Source organism: Hemitrygon akajei, chromosome 22 (assembly GCF_048418815.1).
Source record: "Hemitrygon akajei chromosome 22, sHemAka1.3, whole genome shotgun sequence".
Lineage (NCBI taxonomy): Eukaryota > Metazoa > Chordata > Chondrichthyes > Myliobatiformes > Dasyatidae > Hemitrygon > Hemitrygon akajei.
Window position 1 is genome coordinate 67258250 of NC_133145.1, and position 20572 is coordinate 67278821.

A 20572-nucleotide genomic window follows, 5' to 3' on the forward strand; every position below is an offset into this window, starting at 1 on the left:
TAATCCAACCATCCACCCACCCACCCATCCAACTATCCACCCATCCATCCATCCACCCATCCATCCATCATTAATCCAACCATCCACCCAACTATCCACCCATCCATCCATCATTAATCCAACCATCCACCCACCCACCCATCCAACTATCCACCCACCCATCCATCATTAATCCAACCATCCACCCACCCACCCATCCAACTATCCACCCATCCATCCACCCACCCATCCATCCATCATTAATCCATCTATCCACCCATCCATCCATCATTAATCCAACCACCCACCCATCCATCCATCCACCCATCCATCCATCATTAATCCAACCATCCACCCACCCATCTATCCAACTATCCACCCATCCATCCATCATTAATCCAACCATCCACCCACCCATCCATCCAACTATCCACCCATCCATCCATCATTAATCCAACCGTCCACCCACCCACCCATCCAACTATCCACCCATCCATCCACCCACCCATCCATCCATCTATCCACCCATCCATCCATCCATCATTAATCCAACCATCCACCCACCCACCCATCCAACTATCCACCCACCCATCCATCATTAATCCAACCATCCACCCACCCACCCATCCAACTATCCACCCATCCATCCACCCACCCATCCATCCATCATTAATCCATCTATCCACCCATCCATCCATCATTAATCCAACCACCCACCCATCCATCCATCCACCCATCCATCCATCATTAATCCAACCATCCACCCACCCATCTATCCAACTATCCACCCATCCATCCATCATTAATCCAACCATCCACCCAACCATCCATCCAACTATCCACCCATCCATCCATCATTAATCCAACCATCCACCCACCCACCCATCCAACTATCCACCCATCCATCCACCCACCCATCCATCCATCCACCCATCCATCCATCCATCATTAATCCAACCATCCACCCACCCATCCATCCAACTATCCACCCATCCATCCATCATTAATCCAACCATCCACCCACCCACCCATCCAACTATCCACCCATCCATCCACCCACCCACCCATCCATCTATCCACCCATCCATCTATCCACCCATCCATCCATCATTAATCCAACCATCCACCCAACTATCCACCCATCCATCCATCATTAATCCAACCATCCACCCACCCACCCATCCAACTATCCACCCACCCATCCACCCACCCACCCATCCATCTATCCACCCATCCATCCATCATTAATCCAACCATCCACCCACCCATCCATCCAACTATCCACCCATCCATCCATCATTAATCCAACCATCCACCCACCCACCCATCCAGCTATCCACCCATCCATCCACCCATCCATCCATCATTAATCCATCCACCCACCCATCCATCCATCCACCTATCCATCCATCATTAATCCAACCATCCACCCAACTATCCACCCATCCATCCACCCACTCACCCACCCATCAATCCATCCATCCACCCACCCACCCATCCAACTATCCACCCATCCATCCACCCACCCACCCATCCATCTATCCACCCATCCATCTATCCACCCATCCATCCATCATTAATCCAACCATCCACCCACCCATCCATCCAACTATCCACCCATCCATCCATCATCAATCCATCCATCCACCCACCCACCCATCCAACTATCCACCCATCCATCCACCCACCCATCCATCCATCATTAATCCATCCATCCACCCATCCATCCATCATTAATCCAACCATCCACCCAACTATCCACCCATCCATCCATCATTAATCCAACCATCCACCCACCCATCCATCCAACTATCCACCCATCCATCCATCATTAATCCAACCATCCACCCACCCATCCACCCATCTATCCACCCATCCATCCATCATTAATCCAACCACCCACCCATCCATCCATCCACCCATCCATCCATCATTAATCCAACCATCCACCCACCCATCTATCCAACTATCCACCCATCCATCCATCATTAATCCAACCATCCACCCACCCATCCATCCAACTATCCACCCATCCATCCATCATTAATCCAACCATCCACCCACCCACCCATCCAACTATCCACCCATCCATCCACCCACCCATCCATCCATCTATCCACCCATCCATCCATCCATCATTAATCCAACCATCCACCCACCCATCCATCCAACTATCCACCCATCCATCCATCATTAATCCAACCATCCACCCACCCACCCATCCAACTATCCACCCATCCATCCACCCACCCACCCATCCATCTATCCACCCATCCATCTATCCACCCATCCATCCATCATTAATCCAACCATCCACCCAACTATCCACCCATCCATCCATCATTAATCCAACCATCCACCCACCCACCCATCCAACTATCCACCCACCCATCCACCCACCCACCCATCCATCTATCCACCCATCCATCCATCATTAATCCAACCATCCACCCACCCATCCATCCAACTATCCACCCATCCATCCATCATTAATCCAACCATCCACCCACCCACCCATCCAGCTATCCACCCATCCATCCACCCATCCATCCATCCACCCATCCATCCACCCACCCATCCATCCATCCACCTATCCATCCATCATTAATCCAACCATCCACCCAACTATCCACCCATCCATCCACCCACTCACCCACCCATCAATCCATCCATCCACCCACCCACCCATCCAACTATCCACCCATCCATCCATCATTAATCCATCCACCCACCCATCCATCCATCTATCCACCCATCCATCCATCATTAATCCAACCATCCACCCACCCATCCATCCAACTATCCACCCATCCATCCAACTATCCACCCATCCATCCATCATTAATCCAACCATCCACCCACCCATCCATCCATAATTAATCCACCCATCCATCCATCATTAATCCATCCATCCACGCACCCATCAACCCAATCTGCGTTTAGCTTCTCCCCTGCATGAGGTACTGGTTCGGGCAAACGACGACTTAGTCACTGCCACCTGAGATAGGACAGGAAGAGGTGAAACGGGTATTGTGTTTGCATGGGGAGGTGCCGTACGATGAGGAGCAGCGGATGGGGACAGACCACCCCACCCCACCCCCTCCTGTCTTCCCCTATCATTTCGGGTTTCCCCCTCCCTTTCCTACTTTCAAATCTCTTACTATCTTTTCTTTCAGTTAGTCCTGACGAAGGGTCTCGGCCCAAACTTCGACAGTGCTTCTTCCTATAGATGCTGCCTGGCCTGCTGCATTCCACCAGCATTTTGTGTGTGTTGCTTGGGTACAGACTATTTTTCTTTCCACAGATTCTGCTCGACTTGAATGTTTCCAGCAGTATCTATTTTCTATTCCAAAACTGAGAGTGCCTGATTCTTCGCTCCAGCAGAGAGCGCTCCTGCTGGTTCTCAACTCCTCCTGTGCAGTGAAGGGAGCTTCGGCTGGAAGTTTCGTTTCTCCCCTGCAGCAGATGACGCGCCGTCTGGAGGTCTAGCTCCTCCTCCACAGCAGAGGGCGTTCCAGGCGGAAGTCCAGCTCTTCCAGTCCAGCAGAGGGTGGTGCAATTAAAATCCAGTTCTTCCATTACGGCAGAGGGCGCTCCGGCTGGAGGTGCAGCTCCTCAATTACGGCAGAGGGCGCTCCGGCTGGAGGTGCAGCTCCTCAATTACGGCAGCGGGCGCTCCGGCTGGAGGTGCAGCTCCTCAATTACGGCAGAGGGCGCTCCGGCTGGAGGTGCAGCTCCTCAATTACGGCAGAGGGCGCTCCAGCTCCAGAAGTAACGGGACACGGGCTGAGCGGGTTGGGTCGATGCACTTGACCTGGTTTTTGTAATTAATTCCGATTCTTTACTGAGGGAAAAATAGTCTGTTTGCTTCGTTGCGTCGGACTGAAGCCTTGGTTTGGTGCTGGGTTTGTCCACGTTCTTGAACTCTGGCCACCTGTAGTGGAATTTTTCTGTGCACATTTACCAGCTGCAGGAGGTAAGAAACAGGAGCAAGAGACCATCCGGCCCGTCGAGCCAGCTCCGCCATTCAGTTCAAATTTCAAGATCAGGCTTCTGAACCTGAGGGAACTTCACTCGCTTCATCACTAAACCGTTCCCACAATCTATGGACTCAGTTTCAAGGACTCGTTATCTCACGTTCTGCTTATTTATTTATTATAATTATTTATCTTTTCTTTTATATTTTCAGTTTGATGTCTTTTGCACACTGGTTGTCCGCCTTGGTGCTACCTTTCACTGATTCTATTATGGTTATTGGATTTATTATGTCCGCAAGAAATGAATCTCAGGGTTTACATGCTGACATATATGTACTTAGATAATAAATTTACTTTGAAGTTTGGAGATTGTTTAATGTTATTACCAAAAGTGTAAAATAATTGTCACTCCAGATTCAATGCAGCACAATAAGATGAACATTTTACTAAAAAAAAATATAAATATGTAAGATAGTTTATGTACACTGAGTGTATGTCCATAAAGTGACACTAGGCACAGGAGTGTCTATACATAAGGTGATTCTAACAAATTTTCTAAATGTAGAGAAAATTCAAAAATTTGAGGTGCAAAGAGATTTGGGAATCCTCATACAGGATTCCCTAAAAGGTTAATTTGCAGGTTGAATTGGTTGTGAGGAAGGAAAATGCAATGTTATCAAATGCAGTTTTAAGATGTCTTGAATATAAATGCAAGGATTTAATGCTAAGACTTTATAGGGGCACTGGTAAGGCCCCACAGAGTATAGTGTGCAGTTTTGATCCCCTTATCTAAGAAAGAATGTGCTGACATTGTAGAGGATTCATAGGAGGTTCACAAAAGTAATTTGGGGATTGAAAAACTTAATGAGGAGCAGAGCTGTCCTGTAATCACTGGAATTCAGAAGAATGAGGGGGACCTCATTGAAACCTATCGAATGTTGAAAGGCCTTGATAGGGTGAATGTAAAGAGGATGTTTTCTATGGTGGGAGAGTCTAAGACCAGAGGACACACTCAGAATAGAGGGTTTGTCCATTTAGAATAGAGATTAGGAATAATTTCTTCAGCTAGAGTGGTGAATCTGTGGAATTTGTTGCCACAGGCAGCTGTGGGTATATTTAAGGTAGAGACTGATAGATTCTTGATTAGTCAGAGCATGAAGAATTATGGGGAGAAGGTAGGAGATCAAGCTGATAAACTGGATCAGCCACAGTGAAATGGTGGAGCAGACTTAATGGGCCAAATGGCCTAATCTTTGCTCCTATACAGAAACAAAGAAAACCTATAGCACAATACAGGCCCTTCAGCCCACAATGCTGTGCTGAACACATACTTACTTGAGAATTTACCAAGGGTTACCCATAGCCCTCTATTTTTCTAAGCTCCATGTACCTGTTATGGAAATGATAGAATAGTAGGGTGGGTTAGTGTGTGAAGGTGTTCATCAGCCTCACTGCTTGGAGAAAGTAACTGGTTTTGAGTCTGGTGGTCCTGGTGTGGATGCTATCTAGCCTCCTTCCTGATGGTAGTGGGGCAAACAGTCCATGAGCAGGGTGGGTGGGACCCTTCATAATGCTGCTGGCCTTTTTCCAGCACCTTTCTGTGTATCTGTCCTTGAAGGCACGTGCCAGTGTTGCATTGGGCAGTTTTGACTATCCATTGTAGAGACTTCCTGACTGCCACCGTGCAGTTTCCATACCATGCGGTGATGCAGCTTGTAAGGATGCTGTCTATTGCACATTGTAGAATGGCATGAATATAGATGTGCAGAGTCCAGCTTGCTTCAACCTCCTCAGAAAGTAGAGGCATGGCTAGGCTTTCCTGATTGTGTAGAATTTGTTCTGGGAGTGTGAGAGAAGTTTGAAATGCAAGTCTCCTGACGACCATCTCCTCTGCCTTGCTGACATTGAGGAGGAGGTTATCTGCTTGGCACCAGGCCTCGAGCTCTACACCTCCTCTCTGCAGGTCATCTCATTAGCAAACTGACAATGTGGTGATGTGATCATGGCTGTTGATTCAGATCCACCTACTTGCCTTTTCCCCACAACTCTTAATTTATCTGCTATGCAGAAATCTACCTCATTGTGTCTTAATGAAGTAGTGTCTACTGCTTCCCAGGGTAGAGAATTCCACAGATTCACTGTTCTCTTGAAAAGTGTTTGTCTTCATTTCTGTCTTAATTCTACTCCATACATCTTGAGGTATGGACCCTAGTTCTAGTCTCATTCAACAGTGGAAATATTTTTTCTGTCTCTCTATCCCTTTCTTAATTTTATATATCTCTATAAGATCAATTCTCATTCCTTCAAATCCCAGTATAGTTGCAAACAACCCAATCTCTTCTTTTGGTTAATCCCACAACTCGGGAATCAAGCTGGTGTACCTGCTCTGCAACACCTGCAAAGCCAGTGTGTTTTTCGTCAGGCGAGGAGACCAGAACTGCACACTACTCCAGGTGTGACGCACTGTTGCAGGAAAGCTGCATCCATCATCAGGAACCCCCAACATCCAGGCCACGCTCTCTTCTCACTGCTGCCATCTGGAAGAAGGTACGTGAGCTTCAGGACCCACACCACCAGGTTCAGGAACAGCTACTACCCCTCAGCCATCAGGCTTTTGAACTGGGGGAAATAACTTCAGTCAGCTGAACACTGAACTGTTCCCACAACCTATGGATACACTTTCATGTTCTTAATATTTATTGCTTATTTATCTTGTTTATATATTTTCAGTTTGCTGCCTTTTGCACACCAGTTGTTTGTCTTGTTATGTGTGGTTTTTCATTGATTCTGTTGTGTATCTTTGTATTTATTGTGAATGCCTACAAGAAAATGAACCTCAAGGTTGTATATGGTGACATGTGTAATACATTTACTTTGAACAGTACTTTCCTGCTCTCTCCCATAGCCCAACGAGCTGAAGGTAAGTGAAAGGAACTCAGCGCCTCATCATCAGGAATTTACCCCAGAAAGGAATTCAAGGGATGTGGGCTTGACGGAGAAAGTGCTGTTGGGATAGCAGATCTGGAGGCTGAATGGCTAAACACAGCCTCTAGGTGAAGTAATGCTGTTTGTGTACTAGGATGGGCAATCACTGCTCAGTCCCATTCAGCCGAGCCTGACCCTGCTCCCACCTCCAGGTATGCAGCAAAGAACCTCTGCTCCTCTCAGACCTTGGCCTGGTGTCCTGGTTAAGCACCAGTCCACAGCCAGCCATACCAGGAACTTGTGACAAAGGCCATTTGTTTGCAACATTCACTGATTCTCTCTTCACAGGTACAGCCTAAACCACTGTTCAGCATCAGTGGTGTTGTGTCTCAGATTGGGGAGGGGGGTTTAGGAGAGAAGGATGGGGAAGAGAAGGAAGGGTGAGGGGGAAGGGAGGGAGACGACCGTTTACATCGTGCGTATCTGAGACAATTGTGGGTTCAATAAGATCTGTCCCAGTACCTGTCCCAACTTCTCACACCTGCCCCTGCCCCAGGTACCTATTCCCCATCTCCCTTCACCCACCCTACCTGACCTGACCCTGTTTTCCCTACCCTGTGAGGGATATATACCAAACCCTGGAGAGGGCCCACTCATACACACCAGCAGAGACCCAACACACAGAGACACACACACATGCAAACTCTCTCTCACACACCTGTTCTCTCTCATACATACCCTCTCACTCACAATCTTACACACACGCATTCACACTCACACACATACACCCTCACACATTCTCTCTCTCACACACACAGACACACACACACGCACTGGCCCAAGGTGAGCCCCCCCACACACACACACAGAGTGCTGGAGATGTGCACATTCGGCTGAGTCCTGGGTGGGTAATAGCTGAACAATAATACTGGATTTATTAATACAGGATAGAAGTGGCCGTGGCCACAACTCGTGTGTCCATGTGAAGCAACAACATCAGTAACAAACATTCAGATAAGGCAAAAGAAGCATTAACTTTGAAATTTGCTGTGACATGCACTGTTGATGCTGACTAGTCCCCACAGCAGCCGTTCCCTAGCCTGGTGCCGGTATGATCACGGCCCGCCAGCCCTCAGTGGCAGTGGGGATTCTCCTTATGCAGACTCTCCTCTGATTGTCTCAGGAGCTCGACCTCCTCACTCACATCAGCGTCAGTAACCGAGATACGAATGCAAGGAACTGTGCAGAATCCGTGGGCAGGGAAGCCCCATGTGCCCCCTGTGTCAGCAGTTCGGTGTTAACACCTTCACCGCCGCTTGCGAATCAGACCTGGCCACCAGCAGCCACAGCGAGTCCCCTGACGATCGGATCAAATCACGGCCACTGAGTCACAGAAAGGAGAGGGTCAACAGAGTTAAACACATACACGCATGAACACACATACACGTGCACGAACACAGATGAGCACACTAACACACAGATACATGTATGCACACATATGCACAAACACACAGATGCACACGCACACACAATAAGACCATAAGACATAGGAGCAGAATGAAGCCTTTTGGCCCATTGAGAGCTCCACCATTCCATCATGGTGATTTATTATTCCTCTTAACCTCTCTAACCTTTGATGCCCTTATTAATCAAGAACCAATCAATCTCCACTTTAAATATATATCCAATTACTTGGCCTCCACAGCCATCTATGGCAATGAATTCCACCAACTCTGGTCGTGATTAACACCCCCCACCCCCGTCGGCCGGTCCGCAAGAATATTGTCACTATTAAACGGGTCCACGGTGCAGAAAAGGTTAGTGACCACTGGCATAAATGCAAAAGAGGACATATAATATCACAAAAATTTGTAGGAATTAGAGGATTGGAAAGCTTTTAAAAACCAACAGAAGGCAACTTAAAGGCCATAGAGATAAAAGATGAAATATGAAGGTAAGCTAATCAATATTATCAAAGAAGATACAAGGAGATTTTACAAATATATAAAGATCTAAAGAGAGGTGAGAGCTAACATTGGCCTGCTGGAAAATGACACCGGAGACCTTGTCCAATGGAGGACAAGGAAATGGTGGCTGAACTGAATTAAGTATTTTGTGTCAGTATTCACTGAACAATACGAGCAGTATGCCAGAAATTCGATAGTGTGAAGATGCAGAAGTGAGTGTAGTTGTTATAAGGAGAAGGGTTTGGGAAGGTGAAACGTCTGAAGGTCGATAAGGCATCTGGACCAGGTAGACTACATCCCAGTGTTATGAAAGAGGAAGCTGAAGAGATTGTGGAGGCATTAGTAATGATCTTTCAGGAATCACTCTATTCTGGAATGATTCTGGAGCATTGGAAAATTGCAAATGTCACTCCACTCTTTAAGAAGGGAGGGAGGCAGAAGAAAGGAAATTATAAAAAGTTAGTCTGACTTCAGTAGTTGGGAAGATGTTGGAGTCCATTATTTAGGATGAGGCATCAGGGTACATGGAGGTGCATCATAAAGTAGGCCAAAGCATGTTTTTTTTCCCCCAGGGAAAATCTTGCCTGATAAATCTTTTGGAATTCTGTGAGGAAATAACAGGCAGGATAGATAAAGGAGGGAGAATCCGTGGATGTTGTTTATTTGAATTTTCAGAAATGGAGAAAATTCAAAACTGATGTGCAAAAGGTACTTAGGAGTCCTCATGCAGGATTCCCTAAAGGTTAACTTGCAGGTTGAGTGAATGGTGAGGAAGGCAAATGCAATGTTAGCATTCATTTCAAGAGGACTAGAATACAAAAGCAAGGATGTCATTTTGAGGCTTTGTAAGGTATTAGTCAAACTGCACTTGTAGTATTGTGAGCAGCTTTAGGCCTTACCTAAGAAACGGGTGGTGGGGTGGAGATACATTGCTACCAAAGGAGCTGTAAGATGCTCCTTCCTACCTCTAGCCTGCAGTTCACCCTTGGGCAAGGTGTAACACCTGCTTAGCCCCCAAATCAAGGTCATGTGAAGCCTTGGGAGCAGGTGATGGATGGTCATATGAGTAGCTGGTACATATCACAAGTCCTAGTTATACGACCACTCATGGTAGGGAGACTAATCTCTGAAGAGTACTGATGATGGCTGGGTTCACCCGTACTGTAAAGACACTGCCCAGAAGAAGGCTTATCTATAGAGTTTGCCAAGAACAATCATGGTCATGATCACCCATGTCATACGAAATGGCATGTATTGAATGAATCGTAAGAAATTGTGGTATTGGAGAGAGTCCAGAAGAGGTTTACAGGAATAATTTCCAGAATGAAAATGTTAACGAATGAGAAGTGTTTGATGGCTCTGGCCCTGTACTCACTGGAGTTTAAAAGAAATGGGGATGGGGGGAAGAGATCTCATTGAATCCTATCGATCGAACGCTGAAAGGCCTAGACAAAATGGATGTGGAGAGGATGTTTCCTATAGTGGATGAGTCTAGGACCAGACGGCACAGCATTTCCAACAGAAATGAGGAGGAATTTCTTCATCCAAAAGTGGTCAACCTGTGGAATTCATTGCCTCTGGCAGCTGTGGAGGCCAAGTCATTGAGTATATTTAAAGCAGAGGTTGATAGATCTTGATTAATCTGGGCACCAAATATTATAGGAAGAAAGCTGGAGAATGGGGTTGAGAGGGATAATAAATCTAATGATTGAAGGACAGAGCAGAGCTGTTGCCTTTCGATTGGATCTCATGTCCATTGTGATTACAACTGGATTTATGCCGTGGCCCACAACAGAGCAGACTGAATGGGTCAATGGCCTAATTTTCTTCTCATGTCTTATGATTCACCAGCTGCTGCGAGGCTGAAGGCATCGCGTGCTGTGTTCCCAACTGCTCACGTTTTACAGGAACAGAATGCTGCTCTAAGTGGACGTTGTTCACATGGGCTGTAGTAAGGCATCTGGCAAGGTCTCACATGGGAGGCTGGTCAAGGAGGTTCAGTTGCTCGGCATTCAGGATGAGGTAGTGAACTGGATTAGTCATTGGCTTTGTGGGAGAAGCCAGAGAGTGGTAGTAGAGGGTTGCCTCTCTGACTGGAGGCCTGTGACTAGTGGTGTGCTGCGGGGATCAGTGCTGAACCTGTTGTTGTTTGTCATCCATATCAACAAATCTACGTACTGAGTACAGGAGATGGGATGTTATGCTGGAGTTGTACAAGATGTTGGTGAGGCCTAATTTGAAGTAGTGTGGGCAGTTTTGGTCACCTACAGCGGTGCTAGAAAATTTGTGAACCCTGTAGAATTTTCTCTATATCTGCATAAATATGATCTAAACTGTGATCAGGTTTTCACTTAAGTCCTAAATCTAGATAAAGAGAACCCAAATGAATAACTAACATAAAAACATTATATTTGTTCGTTTACTTATTGCAAAAAATGATCCAATATTACATGTATTTGTTGGAAAAAGTATGTGAACCTTTGCTTTCGGTAATTAGAACATAGAAAACCTACAGCACAATACAGGCTCTTCAGCCCACAAAGCTGTGCCGAGCGTGTCCTTACCTTAGAAATAACTTAGGCTTACCCATAGCCCTCTATTTTTCTAAGCTCCATGTATCTATTCAGGAGCCCCTTAAAAGACCCTGTCATTTCCGCCTCCATCAGCCCATTCCACACACTCACCACTCTCTGCGTAAAAAAAACTTACCCCTGACATCTCCTCTATACCTACTTTCAAGCACCTTAAAACTATGCCCTCTCGTGCTAGCCACTTCAGCCCTGGGGAAAAGCCTCTGACTATCCACATGACCAATGCCTCTCATTACCTTATACACCTCTATCAGGTCAGCTTTCTTCCTCCGTCACTCCAAGGAGAAAAGGCCGAGTTCACTCAACCTATTCTCATAAGGCATGCTCCCCAATCCAGGCAACATCCTTGGAAATTTCCTCTGCAACCTTTCTATGGTTTCCACTTCCTTCCTGTAGTGAGGCAACCAGAACTGAGCACAGTACTCCCAAGTGGGGTCTGACCAGGGTCCTATATAGCTGCAACATTACCTCTCGGCTCTTAAACTCAATGCCACAGTTGATGAAGGCCAATGCACCGTATGCCTTCTTAACCACAGAGTCAACCTGTGCAGCAGCTTTGAGTGTCCTATGGACTCAAACCCCAAGATCCCTCTGATCTTCCCCACTGTCAAGAGTCTTACCATTAATGCTATATTCTGCCATCATATCTGACCTACCAAAATGAACCAGCTCACACTTATCTGGGTTGAACTCCATCTGCCACTTCTCAGCCCAGTTTTGCATCCTATCAATGTCCCGCTGTAACCTCTGACAGCCCTCCACACTATCCACAACACCCCAACCTTTGTGTCATTAGCAAATTTACTAACCCATCCCTCCACTTACTCATCCAGGTCATTTATAAAAATCACAAAAAGTAGGCATCCCAGAACAGATCCCCGAGGCACACCACTGGTCACCGACCTCCATGCAGAATATGACCTGTCTACAACCACTCTTTGCCTTCTGTGGGCAAGCCAGTTCTGGATCCACAAAGCAATGTCCCCTTGGATCTCATGCCTCCTTACTTTCTCAATAAGCCTTGCATTGGGTACCTTATTAAATGCCTTGCTGAAATCCATATACACTACATCTACTGCTCTTCCTTCATGATTGTGTTTAGTCACATCCTCAAAAAATTCAATCAGGCAAGTAAGGCACAACCTACCTTTGACGAAGCCATACTGACTATTCCTAATTATATTATGCCTCTCCAAATGTTCATAAATCCTGCCTCTCAGAATCTTTGCCATTAACTTACCAACCAATGAAGTAAGACTCACTGGCCTATAATTTCCTGGGCTATCCCTACTCCCTTTCTTGAATAAGAGAACAACATCTGCAACCCTCCAATTCTTTGGAACCTCACCTGTCCTCAGCAATCACCTCCCTCGCTTCCCACAGTAGCCTGGGGTATATTCCGTCTGGTCCCGATGACTTATCCAAATTGATGCTTTCCAAAAGCTCCAGCACATCCACTTCCTTAATATCTGCATGCTCAAGCTTTTCAGTCCACTGCAAGTCATCCTTACAATCGCCAAGATCCTTTTCCGCAGTGAATACTGAAGCAAAGTATTCATTAAGTACCTTCGCTATCTCCTCTGGTTCTTTTTCCACCGTCACACTTGATTGGTCCTATTCTCTTACATCTTATCCTTCTGCTGTTCACATACTTGTAGAGTAAACTGCCTACTCCCTTTGTTAGCCCCTTGTACAGCAATAACTTCAACCAAATATTTTTGGTAACTGTTGATCAGTCCTGCACATTGGCTTGGAGGAATTTTAAGCTACTCCTTAGAAAACTGCTTCAACTCTGAGATGCTAGTGGGCTTCCATGCATGAATTGCTTGCTTCAGGTCCTTCCACAACATTTCTATAGGATTAAGGCCAGAACTTTGACTTGGCCATTCCAAACTACAAATTTTCTTCTTTTTAAACCATTCTGTTGTTGATTTACTCCTGTCTTTCAGATCATTGTCTTGTTGCATTATCCAACTTCTATTAAGCTTCAGGTGACGGACTGCAACCCTGACATTCTCCTGTAAAATGTCTTGATACAATTTTGAATTCATTGTTCCCTCAACAATTGCAAACTGTTGAGGCCCTGAGGCAGCAAAGCAGCCCCAAACCATGATGCTCCTTCCACCGTGCTTCACAGTTGGGACGAGGTTTTGGTGTTGGTGTGCTGTGCCCTTTTCCTTCCAAACATAGCAATATGCATTCAACTTTTGTCTCATCTGTCCACAGAACATTGTTCTAGAAGCATTATGGAACATCCAGGTGGTCTTTTGCAAACTTGAGACTTGCTGCAATGTTTTTTTTTGGAAAGCAGTGGTTTCCTTCGTGGTGTCCTTCCATGAACACCGTTCTTGTTAAGTGTTTTTCTTACAGTGACACATGAACAGAAACTTTAGCAAGTTCTTGAGATTTCTGCAGGTCTTTTGCTGTTACAATTGGGTTCGTTTTCACCTCCTTCAGCATTGCACGTTGTGCTCTTGGTGTGATCTCCTAGGGAGAGTAGCAACAGTACTGAGTTTCCTCCATTTGTAGACAATTTCTCTTACAGTGGGCTGATAAACACTCAGGTCTTTAGAAATACTTTTGTAGCCTTTTCCAGCATCATGCATCTCTACAAATCTTCTAAGGTCCTCTGAAAGTTGTTTTGATCAAGACATGGTGCACATAAACAGATCTTTCTTGAGAAGAGCAGGGTCAGTCAGTAACCTGACTTTGTATGTCTTTTTTATAGGCAGGGCACCTCTACAACCCACACCTCCAATCTCATCTCATTGATTGGAACAGCTGACTCCAATTAGCTTTTGTAGAAGGCATTACCCCGAGGTTCATATACTTTTTCCAACAAATACATGTAACTTTGGATCAATTTTCTTAATAAATAAATGATCAAGTATAATGTTTATACTTGATATTATTTTATTATTATTTATTAATATTATTTATTGTAATGCCTGCACTGTTTTGTGCACTTTATGTAGTCCTGGGTAGGACTGTAGTCTAGTGTTTTTTTCTGTGTTGTTTTTACGTAGTTCAGTGTAGTTTTTATATTGTTTCATGTAGCACCAGGGTCCTGAAAAACATTGTCTCGTTTTTACTGTGTACTGTACCAGCAGTTATAGTCGAGATGACAATAAAAAGTGACTTGAATTGACTTGATGTTTTATGTTATTTATTTGAGTTCTTCATGGAGTTTTAGGGCTTACATGAAAATCACATGTGATCACATGATCACATTTTACGTCATTTTTATGCAGAAATAGAGAAAATTTTACAGGGTTCACAAACTTTCTAGCACCACAGGAAAGATGTAAATAAGATTGAAACAGTACAGAAAATTTTTGTCGGGTCTGAGTGATCCGAGTTGTAAGGAAAGACTGAACAGGCCAGGACTTTATTCTTTGGAACATAGAAGCTGAAAGGAGATTTGATAGAGGTATACTAAATTATACATGGTATAGCTAGGGTGAATACAAGCTGGCTTTTTTCACTAGGTTGAGGGGGACTACAACTAGAGGTCATGGTTAAGCGTGAAAGATGAAAAGTTTAAGGGGAACATAAGGGAAATCTCTTCACTCAGAGAATCATGAGAGTGTGGAATGAACTGCCAGTGTAAGTGGTGAATGCAAGATTGATTTCAATGTCTAAAAGAAATCTGGATACATACATGGATGGTAGAGGTATGGGGGGCAGGCTGATGGGAGTACGCAGTTTAAATTGTTTTGGTATAGACTAGATGGGCTGAAGGGCCTGTTTCTGTGCTGTACTTCTCTATGAGCCGGTCAGAAGATATAATGTCTCACAGTAATCATACTGAAGCCTGGTCTGACCATATCTGGGAAATGTGGACAGGCGGGACCTCCTCATCACAAAAGGGTGTATGTGGTGTAGAAGTGGTACAGCAAAATTTGCCCCAGCTGTTTCCTGGGATGGCAAGGAGAGATTTAGTGATTTCTTAAAAGTAGTGTTGAGTTGGATTCTCATTTGGTGAGTAGGCTCGGGGAGCTGAATGGACTCCGGACGCACTGTACCATGTGTCTGACATGGGAGCCTGGGGCCTGGTGCCACTGACCTGTGATAATCCATCCCGACCAGACTTGTCCCATTGACGGCCAGGATTCGGTCTCCCAGATGCAACTTCCCACATCCAGCGGCTGGCGAGTCAGGAACCAGGGACTTGATATAAATGCCACTCACATTCAACAGGGTGCTCTGCATGAACACAAACAGCACAAAGATTAGTGACTCCACATACATCACTTCCCCCTGCACCAAGGGGTACAGAGGGCACCGGGGGCAAAGTAAAGGAGGAGGAGGGAAAGTAGAGGGAGAGGGCCAAGGAAGGATGAAGTGGAGAGGGCAGAGCTGAGGGGGTAAGGGTAATGAGGAATGTGTCATGAAGAATGAAGGAGGGATGAGGCTGAGGGAGGGATGAGGAAGCAGTGGAGGGAGAGGGATGAGGGCAAGAGGCAGCAGCAGAGGGGCAAAACGGAGGGAGTGACTTGAATTTGTTAAGGGGCAGAGAGGAGAAGGGGGGAAGGAAGGGATAAAACCAAGGAGAGAGTGTGGGAATGGAGAGGGGTAAAGGATTGTGCCTGGCTGTTCCACTTAGGGTTAACCCAATGGGTTCCCCGACCCACGGCCCCTTCTGGCTCTAGTCGGTCAGGGGTGCAGGGCCTTGCACTGGATGATGGGCTTTCCAGTGTGTACGTGACCCAGTATCAGTCTCTGTCTGAGAGTCCAGCAGCCCAGCCCTCACACGTCACTGCACTCCTCCATGCTCAGGACATCCTCTTCACCCACACACCAGCTCAATAATCAGTAGGAAGTACAGATGTGTGTGTTGCCAGGGGAACAACTTCCACCAATTCACAATGCACAGAGTACTCGCCGGTCAAGCTAGGCCGAGCAGCCCACCCTCCCTGCAACCGTCACACAGCTTCCCTTTCCTCGACACAGAGCTTCTCGCTCAATTCACAACATTCGTCAAATAAGCCAGAGGGAGGGGTGACACTGAGGCTGGGTCACACTGAGGGAGGGTCACACTGTTGGGGGGTGTGGTAATGAGGGAGGGTCACACTGTTGGGGGGGGTGTGGTAATGAGGGAGGGGTGGTATCGATGGAGGGGTGGTACTGAGGGAGGGTCACACTGTTGGGTGTGTGGTAATGAGGGAGGGGTGGTATCGATGGAGGGGTGGTACTGAGGGAGGGTCACACTGTTGGGGGGTGGTAATGAGGGAGGGGTGGTACTGAGGGAGGGTCACACTGTTGGGGGGTGGTAATGAGGGAGGGTCACACTGAGGGAGGGTCACACTGTTGGGGGGGGTGTGGTAATGAGGGAGGGAGGGTCACACTGTTGGGGGGGGTGTGGTAATGAGGGAGGGAGGGTCACACTGTTGGAGGGGTGGTAATGAGGGAGGGTCACACTGAGGGAGCATTGAATTTTGCAGATGTTTCCCTCCTGGGAGATACGTAAAGCTACTCTCTTCCTTCTGGGGAACAGGCCTCAGCTCCTCTCTCACCTTGGGGTTAGATTACTTGGTCTGTCAGGCCATTAACTGCAGCACCCTGGTGGGGGTAGGGAAAGGCATTGTTAATACTACAGTTTGCAGTGGGAGGGGTCAAATGTTCCATGTGGGTCAATGCACACTTCTTCTTCAGTTCTCCTTGTATCTACTACCTCCAAAATAACAATTCCCAGAACTAATCTAATCCCCCCTGCCACTTGACAGAGCCAAACATCTTCCAAAACACTGTGGTCTCACACACACACACACACACACAGAGACAAAAACCACGAGGTAACGTTGCAGCTCTATAAAACCCGGTCAGACCATGCTTGGAATATTCAGTTCAGTGTTGGTTGCCTCCTTATCAGAAAGATGTGGAAGCTTTAGAGAGGGCATAGAGGAGATTTACTGGGATGCTGCCTGAATTAGGAGGATAGGTTGAGAGTTCGAGGACTTTTCTCCCTGGAACAAAGGAGGATGAGAGGTGACTGATGGAGGTATATAAAATGATAAGAGGCAGAAATCGAGTGAACAGCCAGAGACTTTTCCCCAGGGCAAAACTTTAAGCTGCCTGGAGGGAGGTAGAGAGGGGATGTCAGTGATAAGTTTTTTCACACAGAGAGTGATGAGTGCATGGAACATGCTGCCAGGGATTGGTGGTGGAGGCAGATATGTTAGGGACATTTAAGAAACCATAACACCATAAGATATAGGAGCAGAATTAGGCCATTCAGCCCATCGAGTCTTCTCCACCAAAACATCATGGTTGATTTGTTATCCTTCTCAACCCCATTCTCCTGCCTTGTTTCCGTAACATTTGATGTCCTGCTTAATCAGGGACCGATCAACCTCTGCTTTAAATACACCCAGTGACTTGGCAGGTACAGCCGTCTGTAGCAATGAATTCCACGATTCACCATCCTCTGACTAAAGAAATTCTCTCTTCTAAGTGGACATCCCTCAATAATGAGTCTGCGCCCTCTGTTATTAGACTCCACCACTATAGGAAACATGCTCTCCACATCCACTCCACCTAGACCTTAACTATCTAAGAGTCGATCTTAGAGACTCCCCAGCATATGGATGATAGGAAAATGGAGGCTATGTGGGAGAGAGGGTTAGACCGATCTTGAAGTAAGTTAAAGGTCAGCACATCATGGTTCTATGTTCTATGAAGCAGTGGCTGGAAGATATTTGCAGGGAGCCTCTCTTTGCCATCTCTCCTCCCACCATGTGAGCTGGACACACATTCCTTCAATGTCAATAAAACCACATATCAGTTTAAAACTGGATCCATTCTCCGGAACATTCCAAGGCCACACACAGAGGGGCCACTGCCAAATGATAAGCTGAATATTTTCCAGTACTGCAATTATTCAGATTAGACACAACCACTCAGCTGGTGTACAGAGGAAGGTCTTGATACAGGTCATTTAACAGGGAGGAGGGTTCTGAGTGAATGCGCTCCTGGGGTGTGGTCTTCAACCAGTAATTCTTTTGTTAAAATCAATACTAACTCCTGGGTTAGAGGGGGGCCATCAGGAATCAAATTGCTCCCCATTGCTGGCCAGTGACCCCATAGTGGGTGGGTGGGTGAGTGAGAGAGGGGGGGAGGGGTGGAGAGAGAGGGAGAGAGTGAAGGGCAGAGGGGGGATGGGAGGGGAGAAGGGGGAGAGAAAGCAGGAGAGAGAGGTGAGAGAGATGGTGAGGACAGAGAGGGGAGACAAGGGGGAAGGGGGGGGGGGGGGAAAGAGGACAAAATCAGCCGGGGTTCAAGTTAAAGTTTAATCGTCATTCACCCAGACATGAATGCTCATGAATACAGCCAAACAAAACAACTTTCCTTTGAGGCCAGTGTAAAACACCTTGGTCCTGACAAGGTCCACAGTCACACAGAGCACATATAATTATAGCAGAAAAATATAGTTACAAAAAATATTTAATACAAGCAGTGTCCTGGCCTGTAGATTGATATTGTCCTGGAGCCATACTTCTGCAAGAACAGCTGGCAGGAGTTTCTCATCATACAGTGCAGCCATAGATAGACAAATGCAATCCAGCCTGTCTTGTCGGAATTGACCACTGGAGGGCAGCACCGATGAGAGGAACAAGTCTCCCAACAGCCCCGCGCAGAATCCGCCATTCCTTTCTACGGCTGCCGCAGCAGGCAACCCAAAACATGAATGAGCTGGTCCTTGCTGCAATCGAGGCCATGCAGCTCCTCCGCCATTGGTCTTGCCATTGAACAAGTGAATCAGATTTGCAGTATTCTACATTACCAATGTCCAACAGAGTTTTGTGAGCACAACAAAAATATCCAAGGCAATCACTTTCCTTTCCACTGGACTGTGCACTGTCACTGACACCTTCTTCTCCGAATAGCTGAAGCAGGCTGCAACAGCATGCACAAGTCCAGCTCCAACACTCTCCAGCAACTCGCTGATGGGGTAGACCTGCAGTACTTAATGTTCTTAATATCCAGCAATATCTTGTGATGTGAAAAAAATGTAAAGGGTGAACAATCACACCTTTGTTTGGACCTAGAGAGGCCGCTGCGCCTGAGTGTACTGCCATCTTCCTGCTCCCCATCACCCCTGGAGTGGGGGGGGGGGGGGAAATCACTCCTGGTCATTTCAGTCTACAGATGTGAGGATATTAAGGGGAGCACACCGTCATTCAGTCAATAGATGTGTGGACATTAAGGGGTCCACAGGCACAGGGGGGTTGTCCAGGAACCTGGTGCTGGCTAATTTGGCAGGGGGGGGTGGGAACTGGAGTGATAGGGCTGAGGAAGGGGAAAACAGAAATAAATCAAAGATAGCGTGCAACAGAGATGATAGAAAGGACAGGCAGGAGATGAGGCATAATCACAGCCATGGGATGAGTTACAGGGCAATAGAGACATGGTGCAGTTAAAACAGAAAACAACAAATACTGGACTGAAAGAGTTATATTTGAATCCATGCAGCATACTAAATAAAAAGGATGATCTTGAAATTCAGCAAGTATGACATTGTGGCCATCTCTGAAACTTGGCTAAAGGATGGCTGGAGGTGAATGTCCAAGGATATACGGTGTATAGGAAAGGTAGGTTAGCAGGCAGAGGGGGGTGGTGTGGCCCTGTGTATAAGAAATAATATTAAATCATTTGAAAGGGATGGAATAGGATCGGAAGGTGTAGAGTCTCTATGGGTTGAATTAAGAATTAGCAAGGGTAAAAGGACCCTAATGGCAGTTGTATACAGGCCGTCAAACAGTAGCCAGGATGTGGATTATAAATTACAGCAGGAGATAGAAAAGGTGTGTCAGAAGGGCGATATCATGATAATCGTTGGGGATTTTAACATGAAAGTGGTTTGGAAAAACCAGGCCAGTACTGGACCTCAAGAGAGAATTTGTAGAGTGTCTAAGGGATGGCTTTTTAGAACAGCTTGTTGCTGAGCCCACTAGAGGATCAGCTGTGCTGGATTGAGTGTTGTGCAAAGGTGATACGAGAGCTTAAGGTTCAGGAACCCTTGAGGAACAATGATCACAATATGATCAAGTTCACATTGAAATTTGAGAGGGAAAAAATAAAATCCAATGTGTTGGTATTTCAGTGGAATAAAGGAAATTACAGTGGCATGAGA

At 46.4% G+C, this 20572-nt stretch overlaps 1 protein-coding gene across 5 annotated transcripts in view; it reads right to left on the reverse strand.

Annotated features, from left to right (window-relative positions):
- Positions 1–7797: 7797 nt before the first annotated feature.
- The window catches only part of radil2a (Ras association and DIL domains 2a), a 118654-nt gene continuing 105879 nt past the window's right edge, over positions 7798–20572 (reverse strand). For all 5 annotated transcript variants that reach the window (XM_073026535.1, XM_073026533.1, XM_073026536.1 and 2 more), the window contains 2 exons: positions 15506–15645; positions 7798–8264 (listed from right to left, as the gene is read on the reverse strand). In XM_073026535.1, the coding sequence (XP_072882636.1) occupies positions 8165–8264; positions 15506–15645 (240 nt within the window). In that variant the 3' untranslated portion in view covers positions 7798–8164. The remainder of the gene's footprint in view (positions 8265–15505; positions 15646–20572) is intronic.